Here is a 13145-nt window from a genome sequence, read left to right on the forward strand (position 1 = left end):
TGACATGGCCCTTAACAATGGGGAAAATGCTTCAGTGCTTCACTTGGGTTGCCTGGAACTGGAAGGGATTACACAGAGCTACTTGCCACCTCCATCCTCCCACATCCACGCATCCCCAGGGATGCCAATAGAGGATAACAGCGATTGAACTAACAGCTGAGCTGCAGGAATGCTTTTGTGAGTGAGGACTGCTTGAGTTCATAGTGCCCCCAGGCCACACTTGGATCAGAGTTCCTCCTTAGTGTGCCTTAATGTGAAAAATTAGCAGAAAATCTAACAGTTAATCTGTGGTTCTAGGCTGTACATATGTTATCGAACTGATTGATTGCTAAACCAATGCTGGGTTACCCTCTTGGATAGGAAATAAAACACTCTAGGCATATGAAAGTTACTGTAGATCTTTATTGAAAAAGATTGTCTTTTTCTAACCAGAACAACCCAGAAAGAAATTCTGAAACAGTTCATCATTGTTTTATGTTCACACACAGAATTTACATACATTGAAGTGAAAGAAATTTAAAAGCAATCTTAGCAACCACAGGCTTGATTCACAACTGCATTGTTCCAGTTTTACCTACTGAATATCTTTGTTCTTATAAAACTGGAATAAGCAGCGGCAAAGTAAGCTCCTTCTAATTAATTTCTTTGCTGGGTTTTTCTGCAAATGTAAGCCACTAATTTCAATGCACCTGAACTACTGCTGTATTCAAATAACTTTATGATCACTTACATGATCCATTGCTTACGTCTTTCAGATTTGTGAATATTAAATAATAAAACATGCTTTTAAAGTCCTCAAGACTTTCAACCTGAGCTTGCAAACCTCACTCAGGCATAAACCATAAGGTCACGTGAAATATTGTCTGGATGGCAACTGGAGCACTGGACACCAGGCAATAAGAATGCAATGAATTATTTCACTGTTAGTCTTGCAAATAACAAAATCACCTGAGGATCCTGGGCTTTGGAAAGCAGAAAAACCCAGAGAAATTGTGTTCACCCACCAAGAGTCCCTTGTTTATTAAGAAAACAAATAAACAGAGTTAGAAGGGGATATATCTCCTGCAAATATATTTGCCTGTGGCATGGCACTCCTGAACATCAACAATAATATTTACAGTCGCATCAGAGGAAAAGGTAAAGCTGCTCATTGTCCAGGAAAGAAATCAGAAAGCTATAAGGAAAACGTATGCGCCTGCAGGCCTGGGAGACTACAGCACGGAGGAACTTTTGATAGCAGTGAGCACAAGAGGGGTCACTAAGGTTCCCTGGCTCAGCACAACAAATCAAAGCACTGCTGGCTGGTAGTAACGCCATGAATTACTTGTTAGACTGAAGCCGAGATATTGGAAGACCCTGTCTCCTCAAAGATCTCCTGATAGAGTGCCATGTCTTGCAATCCTGACTCAGGCACAACCCCCATTGACTTCAGTGGGACCAGGACCCATCCATTGGTAAAACATGCAGCATTACCAGCCAGCTAGAAAACCATCCCCCCATCTTGAAGGTGGATATTTTAGAGTTCAAAAACATTCTGCATTTACTCTGAGCTCCGGAAAGCAGTCCTGTTGAACTGGGTCTTGCCAGTATTTGGAGGCAAGTGTACCCCCACCAAATGCTACAGTTGACCATGGCTACGCTATAGGATGTCAATTTGAGACCATGCCCCGTGTCTGAGGATGAAAGTCGCCTTGTGCTGACGCTGAGCACAAGAACTGTGGACTATCAAAAGCCTACCTGGGAGAGGTAGCAGAAACCGTAACAGCAGAGAAATCTTGTGCTGGGCCCCAGAACAAAGCAAGTTTCACACAAGATGCATGTCATGGTGTGCTAGAGGTGGACAACAAAACCGTAAATAGACTTCCCATCCCACCCTCCAGCCTGCTTTCCTCTGTACTCAAAACCCGCTGTGGTGCCAGGTGGAGTATTGAGTAGATGAGGATCAGGCCCCAGATGTGCAACTTAAAGCCCTTCAACGGAAAGAGCATGGTTTAAAACATACGTATCATTGTCTTCATCTTCTAGAAGCAGCTTCTCAATGGGCAGCGTGCCGATGACTCGTCTGGCGTCCTCCAGCTCCTGGGGGGCTGGTTCGGGAATGGAGATCGGCAAGGGCACAAACTGTGGCCCGGGAAGCGAGGAGGAAGCTGGTTGGTACTGCAAAGGGGAGGCCGGCAGCGCGGAGAGGGGCTGAGCCCATGGGAAGTACGTGAGCGGGGGCTGCTGATCCGTCACCTCCAGCTGAGGCACCACGGCAGGGGTGGCGCTTCGGGGCTGTTAAAACAGAAGAGAAATAAAATGCAATAAAATAATTGGCCGGGTGGGGTGCGGGGACAACACAGACTAAGGATGCTCAGTCTCACTTTTAACATCCCTTTTCCTGTCTCTCTGGGTAAAGCGCTATAGTGAGTGTGACAGTTTTCCTACGCTGACTCCCATGAGGGTGGTGGCCGTGGGTGTCCCAGCTGCTTGCTGCTGCCAGTAGCTCACACATGAAGTTCCCTCTAGCTTTCTGTTCCCTCGCTGTAAGCCCATGAGACAGCTACACCCTGTGCTGAAAGCTGCCTTCTTTGGCAGTGTCTCTTTCAAGGTGCATGGGCACAACTTTGCTGCCGCAAGGCTGAAGGCAGCTCCTGCCAGCTTTGAAACGATAGCCCTTCCTCACCGGTGAAGACCACAGGATGGGCCTTTGCTGCTCTGCTGTGTCGGGTTCAGCAGCTGAACTGAAATGTTAAAAGGAAAATAAGCTGCCTGAGTTCAACTGAAATAGAATTTGCTGCCCTTCATGTTGGGTCAGTAACATGGATTTTGTCCAGCCTGAAATCAAACACTCTGCTACACTTGCGTCCTATTTTGGCCTTGGTCTTCCATCCTTAAATAGCGATTTTTGAGAAATTTATTGACAAGTTGTTTGTCCTGTTTCACCTGGAAAATGTGTTCCCTGGACATGGCCAGTGCTAGAATGAACACGTGGCATAGATGCAAAGACATACAACATTATAGTAACTAAATAAATTATACTAGTTACATCTGGGACTCCCCATGGCTCTTGTAGGGAATTTGCTGTCATTTATACCTGGGTACTTTTTGACTTACTGCAAAATTGGTGATCAGCGGTTGAGAAGTGTAAGTCAGAACAGATGAAGGTCCAACCAGAGTGTAACTGGGACACATAGGCTGAACATACATATCTGCGGTGTATGGACAGCTGACGGCTTCGTGGGACACATAGTCAGGGTAAGTGGTCCACTGAGTTAAGGGCTGTAAGGATGTGGGAGAGGGTTGGGAGATCCAGCCAGAACAGAGTGCTCCTTCATCTGTGACGGGCAATGCAGGCGTAGCAGCAGCATCCATATCAATGCAAGGCTGGCCTGAAAGTCAGGAAAAGATTAAAGGTCAGTTTAGCATAGTCTTCCCTGCAGCAGGGCTGGCAAACACTTAGAAAGTTGGGGAAACATTACCCATTGGTGAATAAGAAGGAAGTGGCTGATGGGGCAAAACAACCTAGAAGAGAGAAGAAAAATGTCCAGAGATTAAGATCACAAGCATTAAACTCAACCCTATCTGAGAAGCACTGTGGGACAGAGCATACTACCTAATACCAGCTGATCATCAGCTACTACTTCAGTGTCAGTGCCTGGATGTTCCCACCTGCCTCTGCAGAAGGGCCAGGAGAACCGAGCCTGGCAGCCAGTACATGTAATTCCAGCTCTGTTCACAGCCCTGGCCAAAGTCCAAGTGCCTCTTTGGCTCAAGTGGGTTTTAAACAGTATTTAAGCCTTGTGTTGCAGGGGGATTTCCTCCTCGGAGAGGAGTCAGTCGAACTGCAGCCTCCAGGGCAGATGGGGAGAGGTAGGCTGAAAGTGAGAAGCAGATAGCCAGGGATGGCCCTGGCTGATCTCTTTTTGTGCTCTTGAACAAGCTGCTCAACTTCCAAGCCACTTTCTGCTCCCAGGAGTTAGCGCCTGTCAAGTGCAAAGCACTTTAAGCCTTCCATTAAGTCAATGGCGACTGGAGGTACTCAGCACCCTAAAGACACTCCGTCTGAAGATATATTTAATGGTGTCTGCAGGTAACATAAGGCTGCATTGCCTTCAAAGCGCTTTAGAGATGCAAAGATTTCTCTCATTGCCAAAGTATTGCCAGCTGGTGACAGGGCTGGCCAACCATGTAGCTACTCAGGGAGAATTTTCCATCTCTTTTTTTTGTCCTACCGTCGTGGGTGCTGTTGCACTGGCATTATGAACGTTTCCCCGTTTCCTTTTCAATAGCTCCTTCACTGGTTCTTTGACTCGGACGCCTTGATAGGGCCGGGGCTGTGGCTGCTGTTCTGGAGCAGAAGCTGAGAAGAGGAAAAAACAAAACCAAAACACACAGGTGACACCTATTTTCCTTCCTTGCCATTTGCAGAGAGCCAAAGTCTCCGCAGCAGGCTGCTTGTCTGTACTAGTCACACTAGTCAATATGGCTGGAGCCATAAACATTTTTTCCTTAGCTAATGGTGTCTTTTGGCCCGTATGACTTCAGATGGCATAGTCCTCCCTCTACCTTTGCTGCTCAGATGCTGTGATCACATAGATGGATCGCAAGGACAAACTAACCTGAAATAAGCATGCTTGCAATTCTCTCCAGCTGTTAAACAGCTGCAGCAATACCAAGAAACTCACCCTTTCTTTTTTTTTTGCCTCCAGAAGAGCATTTTATATGATTTACAGCATGAGAGCTTGTGCAGGACTGAGAGCAGTGATGGCCTGCAAGCCAGAGCTGGCGGTTTCCCTTCCAGACCAGCAGGTGTTCCTATGTTCTGCAGAAGCCATGCCCTATCAGGCATGGGGTGCAATGAACACGTTCTGTTAAATAAATAAGTGTATTGCTCTAGACATTTATGAAAGCCAGGGAGGATGTATGATAAGGAAAAAGCTGTTGCTGCTGTAACGCGGCGAATACTCCATTCCTAAAAGCAACAGCTATCAACAGACTTCCATTTCCCTATGGGGACATACTGTATAGACAAGCAAAATAAGAGTAGTAGTAAGCCATACAGTATGAAGTGACCCGAAAAAGGACTTAAAAACTTACCAGCTAGGTAGTCAAAAAAGAAAAAACACAGAGAGGTAAGAAATAAATGCTGGTGTTCCCACTGTCTCTAGATTAAATCTTTCATTTCTTTACAAACAATAGACAGTGTTTAGAAGTACTGTGGTGTGAGCTGTACTGAGAACTCTGAAAAGGAGCTGAATGCTGGGCAGGACATCTGAAATGAAGACCATCACAAATGTGTGTTCTCAGCCTTCGATGACATTCGTTTACATTGGGAAATTGTCTGTTTGTACTTTACTGAAAAGCTCTTCAGAGTCGGACATTGCTGCTGTTGTTTATGCTGCATCAACCCCACCAAAGCAAATAGGAGCTGTGCTACAGACGGCACGAGAGGCAGCGATCTGCCCCTTGGGTGGTGTCTTGTCCCTGAGTCATCACACTGATTTCAAAGGGCCTCCTTGCAGAATTAGGGTGGGGAAGGATGGCAGTTTCTGGCTCCAGGTTTGGGGGATGGGAAAGAAGAAATTTACTGTAAAAGCTGACAAATATACCTATTCAGAGTTTCCGGTGTAAGCAGAGTACCAAAAAAAAAAAAAAAACAACAAAACCCCAAAGTCTGCAGAACATATTTCGGTTCCCCCAAGCTGACCTCCAGAAATAAAAATAATGATAGCACAGCTGCTTTTCCACTGTTCATGTGTGCAGCAGATCTGAGCATTACACATGAACCATGGCAAAACTGCTTTTGGCTTCAGTCTACAGTTCTTCATAAAGCTAAAGCAATATGATCATTTAAAAATAAAAACGTTTTGAGAAATAATGACAATTTAAATCACCTTGCCAAGGAAGTACCTGGGTTTAGTAGCCTCCAACTCTTCATACAAGCATTGTCTTAATAATCTGTGAACCCTGACTTGCACTAAGTTTCAACTATATGTTTAAGTCATGAGCTGCAAAAACACCAAGGTCCTCATGCCCAAATTCCATTCAAACAAATAAAAGGAACAACAACATTTGTGCTCAAGTGCCCACTGCGTTCTAGCTTGTCTAAGGCAATTCAAGGACCACATGAGCCATATGCTGTTCCTTAATAGGCACTGGACCTTGATTTGCAACTGGTCTCTGAAAATGGAGCAGTATGAAGCATCAGAAGTCAAGAAAGAGGGAATCTAATCCAAACAGCAGGAAGCTTTGCAATAGTTTCTACGTGTAAATATATTTTAGCTCATTGCAATGCCATTTTCAGGCTGCCGTACCAATCTGTGGTGTACATTTACACTCAGGCTCCTTTCAATGTTATCACACACTGTATTTGTTGAGCGTCGACAAAAGCCTAGCACAAACCTTGAAGACTTGAGTAATCTTTCAAATTGGATGGGTAACACACCAGCTAATGAAAAGGTACCAAATGCAGCAGTCCCACTAGCTCTGAGTATCAAATGACACCAGAAGAAAGCACATCATGATTTTTGTTTCCAGACCACTCTGTAACTCGGCCTGAAGGTGCCCAGAGTGCACAGACAAGGTTGAAGGTTCGGTGGACTCTGGATGAAGATGAGACAACTCCATCAGTATTGTTGTTAGGGTTTTCCTTCTGGTCCAAGTTGTGCTGAACACAGCAGGCATAGCCAGTGTGGATCTTGCTGTTTGCTTTTGAGGAGCAGCTCCAACCCCAGCTCATGGGCTGCCAAGAGCTTCAGCAACACACTTCACAAGACCCCTTCCCAAAGGGGAACCAAATGCTCAACAGATTAACGCGCTGGGAGATAAACCTATAAACCCTGCCTTTCAGTTGTTTGAGCTTTGGAGAACCTGAGAGGTATCCACAGCATCATAACAGCCAACAATATCCACTTTTAACATGGTATTTGTCATCCCCAGGTTTCTGTCAGTATAACATCAATGTATGTCCTTTTAAAGATTCCTACTTATAATAACATCCCTGAAATTCTGGTCTGAAGGAGAAGATCAGACAGGGAAAGCATGCCAAGACATTGCTAAACAATTAAACCAAGCCAATTCAAAATGCACCTCCCTCTACATGTTTATTTAACCATTGCTGAAACTGGAGGGAACATAATGGCAAAACAGCCCTTGGAAGACTGCAAGCATTGAAGCATGACAAGTTTCAGATCACTAAACTTCACATGAGCACCAGTGGCCTTCACACACAAACTGCAGATCAGTTTAAGCTTCACCCTCTCAAACAAGTCAGAATGATTTCCCATCAGGCCGATTTTCAGTTTGAAATACACTGCTGATCTCTAAGAGTTTTCACACCAACCTGCCTGCAAGAGCAAGTGACACACTTGTCTTTGTTTCAGCAGATTTACTGTTTCTTTGCTCGCACACTGACGTGTGATAAGCTTATCAACTGATCAGCGTTAACAGTGTCAATATTTTTCTCTTTTCTTCTTTCAGCTCCAATATAATAAAAAAAATAATAAAAGAAAAACAATAGAAAACTTTTTTCTTATTTGCAGTAACAGCGAAAAGCAAACAGTGACTCTTGACTAACAAGGAAAATTCAGATTTCAATTCACAAACTAGTGAGTTTCTGGCTTGGATATTGAAGACTAAATTGCATTAGGCAGCTGCCAACGTTTTTATTGCACACAGTAAACTTTGGGTAATAAAAGTTAAAAAGTGGCTTAGCTTTGTGTACACTACTTGATTGCTCAGACTCTAATCAAAGCCTTACAATAAGACATCAATGCCCATTTAGCAAGTGATTAAATATTTCATGATGCTTGTCTGCATTTTATGTTGACTTCAAATACAGACCTCTTCAAAAATACTTCTTTAAATGTATTAAAGATACATTGGTAAAGATATTTTGGATCTGCCACTGCTTTGGAAATGAATCCTGTGGTTGGAGCTGACATCAGAACTGAAACGGCTGGTTCTGTGACATTGATAATGTTCTATAGTACATCATGGACTGAACATGCGGCTCTTTTTGCGCATCTGACACATCCCAAATCTCTTTTGAAATGTTACCATTATTTTTTATAGACAAGCCTGACAAGCAAAACTAGACTGAAGTGGATCGTTGTCTGTACTGTTTGCCACACTACGGGTGGGTATTTCAATAAAGATTTAGTTAAATGCAAAGCACAAAGTGGCAAAGGAGAGTTGGATGCATTGGCCATGTAGTGGTGAGGGCTACTAAAAGTTATCAGTTTCAGAACAAGAGAACCCCTATTACAAAGGGGAAGCTGAGATAGACAGAAAGTGTCTTAACCTTAAGTCTCACCCGCACGTCCTAATTCCTCCCAGCCCATAATACTCTTTCCATTTTAGTAATGCAAGCTTTCCATTTAATTGCTTATGTGGTCATTCGTAGAGCCTGCCACCTGCTTCGTAAAGCATGGATGGGCTCAGCTTTCACACTATCCATCTTTCCCAGTGGGGTTTTACCAAAATTAAAACTCACAAGGTGCAGTGTATCGCAGTTTCACCTCTCAGTCTCATTATCTGATACTTTCAAAAAAGCTGTACAGAGCCCCACATCTGTTGTGGGCAGAAAGGGCTTGATGCACGTAAAAAGCATTTGGGAAGAGGTTTTCAAAGGTGCAAATTCACGTATCTCAGTTGTATGGGAATCCAAGCAGTCAGCAGAACTATGCAGACGTCCCACTGGACTGCAACAGGAGCTGAGTGTCCAAAGCATCACCGAAATGTGAAACTCTTGCAGAGTTTCAACCTGCTTGCATACCCTCTTGTACCAGAAAGCACTTGCATGAAAGGTACCTTCGTTTTGTTTTCGAAATACAACATGAGGGAGCTATCTGCGTAAAGACACATGGGAGGAAAGCAGCTGATGCTGCCCATCAGAAACTCCCCACCCTTGGAGGGTCGCTGGGCTGCAGAGCGGCTCTGCTTCCATTCAGAGAATCCTGCCAAAAGCTGGGAAGCCCCAACCAGTCACTTCGCTCCTGCCGTGGGAGGGGACGCTTTCGGGCTGAGACACTCTCTGGGGTTTTGCTGAGCGGAAGCCCTGGGCCCCGCTCCTGCACAGCAGCGCACTGTGCCGTGACGCCGAGGGAGCGATCTCCAGCGCGCAGGGCCAGCCATGCGAGACCCCCCGAGGACAAGAGCCTCTGGCCATGGCAGCTGAGGGCAAGCTCTGTTAGTTTGCTTTCTGTTCCTGCACGGCTTTCTACAGAAGCATCCCCTGAAGAAGCAGGGGAACTGCCCTTCAGAAAGCACCCATGGGAAGTGCCCTCTGGTGAGGTCGCACCTATTTAAACGAGTTCTTGAGTCACTCTTGGGCTCTCAGTGTAGAGGAGAACTTTATTCTTTGCCGTTTTGTTGTTGTTTTATTTTTATAGCTAGGGAAAGCATATGTGAATCATACCATTCCTTTTGAAACCTCCTATCTTGCTAAAAATAAATAAATTAATTAATCCAAGTCAATAATTTCCAAGCAGGATAAAGGTCTCTCTCACATGTGCCCCAGTACATGGTCATATGCCTCTCTAGTCCGACTAGTCCATAATTCAGCAGTTTAGGTCACAGGAGAGCAGTTTACATGCCAGGTGAGAAATGTCAAACCCTGATACCTGTTCCTGGGAGCGTCAGCCTGTGTCTCATTCACCTGGCTCGTAAGCACGGTACCACAGGCACGCAAAGCAAAACAGGTGCTCTTGCCATGATTAAAGCCATCTGTCTCTAGAGCGAATACAGGATGCTTTATCCCATTGCTTGGGGAAAATCTTCACTCCTCAGAAGCTTCCCACAGACTTATTTATTGCCAATCTATTCAGGATGCCCTGTTGCCAGAACACCTGAGTAAGTAATTTTGGTTTTAACTATACTGAAACTCTCTGCATGGCAGAGGAAAGCTCCTTCTGTTTCTTTGGTAGGAAGCGAAGCAGGGTTGTTATGCTCTCCCATCAGCCTAGGGTTCACACAAGCACATACCAAGCCCCCTGGACACCCACACAGCCTCTGCATCCGTTTATACTGTAGAGCAAGGCAATAGCTCACATGGGAGCGCTGGGACAGCCATGTGGTCACAGGTGGTTTGAACCAGACAGTGCAGGAAACATGAGGCCACAGCTGGTCACAGCAAAAGGAAATGTAGGTGCACCGGAGACACCAAATGGAGACCTACAGAGATACTGAGAAACCTAACGGAAGCCTTTGGGACCTGGCACGTGAACACCTGTACTGACCTGACCCATCTACCTACAGTCGCAGGGGAGATCTCCAGCAATTGCACCCGAGCTGCCTACATCCCGGTCATCAGAACATCCTTCTTGTCTACCTTCAAAGCCAAAGTACATCATTCATTATTGTAACGGTATAGAAAAGAAGCAGGGTTAAGAAGATAACAGTTGCATGTCGGTAAAAGGAACACTAACCATGCAGAAGTTGGCTTGTCTATAAACTATCAACGGGAAATGGCTCACATCAAGATAGAGGTTTTGACCTCTTCTCTCATTCCTGCTCACCTTTGAAAGCACATTAAAGAAAAAATGCAAAGGAAAAATACCAATTCAGTTAGCAATTTTATTCTACCTAAAACATCAGGTTGTTATTATTGCTTTGTCATTGGAGAAAAAAATAAGGGACTTCCGAGATGGAAGATTAGATCCCAGTTTTGAATCGAATCATCTTGCAGTATTCCCTACATCATACACCTACTGATTCTGAAAACAGCACGAGATAAAGGGGGAAACCAGGTGTGTTGCCGTAGTGCTCCGCTTGATGTTTAATGCTTGTCAGACAAATTGAAACGTGATTGAATAAACAGTCAGAGCTTCTTGCTACAGGGTGTTACAGTCTACAATATAATTGCACAAATATACATTTGGGCTTCCAAAGCATTCAACTGAAAAAAAATAGGAGAAAGGTGTAACAGAGAAAACAGACTTAACTGCCAATAAGGTCAGAAAGGTACATGCATAGCAAACCAACCTCTGAACAACCTGCAAGCTATTATATAAAGAAGATTAATGTTAGTTCCATATGAAATAAGTCCCTGGCAATGCTTAAGAAATCATCTTCTTCAATTCAGGTGTATTGTATTATTCCAGGTTAACAGAACAACATGGTGAAATGCAAGGATGGCAGTACAGTTGCAAAAATGAGCATCATCTCCAGATCCATATAGTGAGAATGAAAACTTGCAAGAAAAAAAACACCTACCTGTATTATGATCAGCAAATATTTGAGCAAAGGTGGGCCAAGAGGAGTGAAATTATCTTGAAAACAAGAAAACTGATTTCCTGTAAAGTCATAACTGTATTGCCCTCAACTGCCCTGTTCCTTATCTTTTTTATTAGTTGAAAAAAATACATATCTATCAAAAAAGGCAGAGAAATAAGATTTCTCACAGGTTTCACTTTTAAAAAGGAAAATTTTCTGGTATGTAACCACTGTAACCTTTGATATAATACCTGCATCCTGTTATTGTTTTTATGAATCATAGTCTTCCACTTGATTCATAGCGATGAATGCCAGCAAAGCAGCGATGCCGCCCTGCGTTAATATCCCTGCTGGAAAATCAGCATCATACCTTATCACTTATCTCTCTTGAGCCATGCATCTCTTCACAAGTATTGTCTCCCATGCTATGCTAATACTTACACATCACAACCTTCAGCTTTCATTGCAGCTATGAAAAACAAATCAGAGCTCACTTACATTTTTGCCAGTGCATATTCTGTGTGAGGACGGAGTCTTTATTTTCCTTGATGAAGATAGCTTGCCTTTTAATAGCTAACGTGTGTTTGACTCCTTTACGGGGATGTGACAACTGACTGTCAGGATGTTTCTTTCAGCTTTTTAAAAGCACCATGTTCCCGCTGAACCCTGTGATGTCATCACATCCTCCAACCACAACCACTTCTATATTTTCCCTTGCTCTCCGTCGTTCTTCATCATGGTAAACAGTTCCTTCAAGAGCAGTGAGCTCTGGAAGGTATTATGCACCAAAAGGCGTTTGATATCACCATCAAACCTTGATATCGCCATCAAACCTTGAACCTGCCACTCATAGGGCTTTTACTATAGATTTACAAAATTAAGGCAAAAGGTTGTATGGCAGAGAAAACACAAGGGGCTTTTAGGAGGATTTTGACCTTCTTTGGCACTAAGAATGGTCCTGCTTCACATAAGGCAGAATTCTGCTGCTTCAGATGGCTCCGTACACCTCGCTGGACTGAATCAGCCCACACGCCGTGTCTGCCTGGCCCTTTAAATGCTCAACGCTTAAAATACAAAACTTGAGTGTTTGCTCCTGCCTTATGAGAATCTCAACTCCCTGGGGCCACTAAATTTGAACTTATGAGGAAACACCTGTAAACACTTCAAGCCTCATTAAACGAGGACATCTTCCAGCTAAAAAAGAAACCCTTTTTTCTGTTTTGTTTTTATCAAAATACAACACTTCCCACTGAAGAAGAGATGGCTCTTCCAAAATAACTTGCAAAGCCAAAGCAAGGCTGAGAGTTACTTGCCATACGAGTTCAAATAAGTTCTTAGCACTAATAACAGCACCATTATATCCTACCTACTCACACTGTTGTATGAACATAACCTCTTCAGCCTCTTAACATTCTTTCTGCTAAAATAATCAGACCATCGTGATGACTTTTCACAAGTAACACTGATTTCAGAGCTTCATTCCCAGAGAAATGTTGTTTGGAGGCTGCACACTATGTTTGGGATTCCACCATTCCTATCTTCCTATTGGGTTTCTAACCACTAAGTTTTCATAATCCCAGTCTGCTCTCACAAATTTGTCTTCCCATACAAAGAACAAGGCAGGATCTGGTCAGTTCATTGGCCAGGAGCCTATTGAAAGAAGTTCATCCTTTCACCTCTAGCACGTAGGCCCATCTGGGGACCATTTCGTAACATACCATTAGTGTTGCGTTTAATGGAAAAACACAGCCCCAAAGCAAGCAGAGTGGGAAGAAATAAGGAATGTGCACCTACAAATTGCTGCCCTCCAAACCAGCACACACCTCCTCGGTCCTCAGGCACAAGGGCATTGCTTAGCCATGTTTTGCATATCTGCATTAATGCTCACTACCAGCCAACAATATAACATCCTCTCTGCTGTTGAAGTGCTTAGTAATAGCAGACAATGT

General features: G+C 44.0%; 1 protein-coding gene across 1 annotated transcript; it reads right to left on the reverse strand.

Annotated features, from left to right (window-relative positions):
- Positions 1-443: 443 nt before the first annotated feature.
- On the reverse strand, positions 444-11793 carry POU2AF1 (POU class 2 homeobox associating factor 1). The gene is made up of 5 exons (XM_082070464.1): positions 11695-11793; positions 4215-4342; positions 3462-3504; positions 3097-3371; positions 444-2274 (listed from the first exon to the last, which is right to left on the reverse strand). The coding sequence occupies exons 1-5, from the start codon at positions 11708-11710 to the stop codon at positions 1963-1965; spliced, it is 774 nt and encodes a 257-aa protein (XP_081926590.1). The 5' UTR covers positions 11711-11793; the 3' UTR covers positions 444-1962.
- Between the last annotated feature and the right edge of the window lie 1352 nt (positions 11794-13145).

Source organism: Streptopelia decaocto (genome assembly GCF_964273445.1).
Source record: "Streptopelia decaocto genome assembly, chromosome: 21".
In the NCBI taxonomy this organism is placed as follows: domain Eukaryota; kingdom Metazoa; phylum Chordata; class Aves; order Columbiformes; family Columbidae; genus Streptopelia; species Streptopelia decaocto.

Excerpts from the sequence above, each read along its gene's own strand:
- POU2AF1 (XM_082070464.1), bottom strand. Across the intron at positions 3,372-3,461 it reads TCCTTCTTATTCACCAATGG|GCCAGCCTTGCATTGATATG; the intron begins GTAATGTTTCCC and ends CCTGACTTTCAG. Across the intron at positions 2,275-3,096 it reads CGCTGATCACCAATTTTGCA|CCCCGAAGCGCCACCCCTGC; the intron begins GTAAGTCAAAAA and ends CTGTTTTAACAG.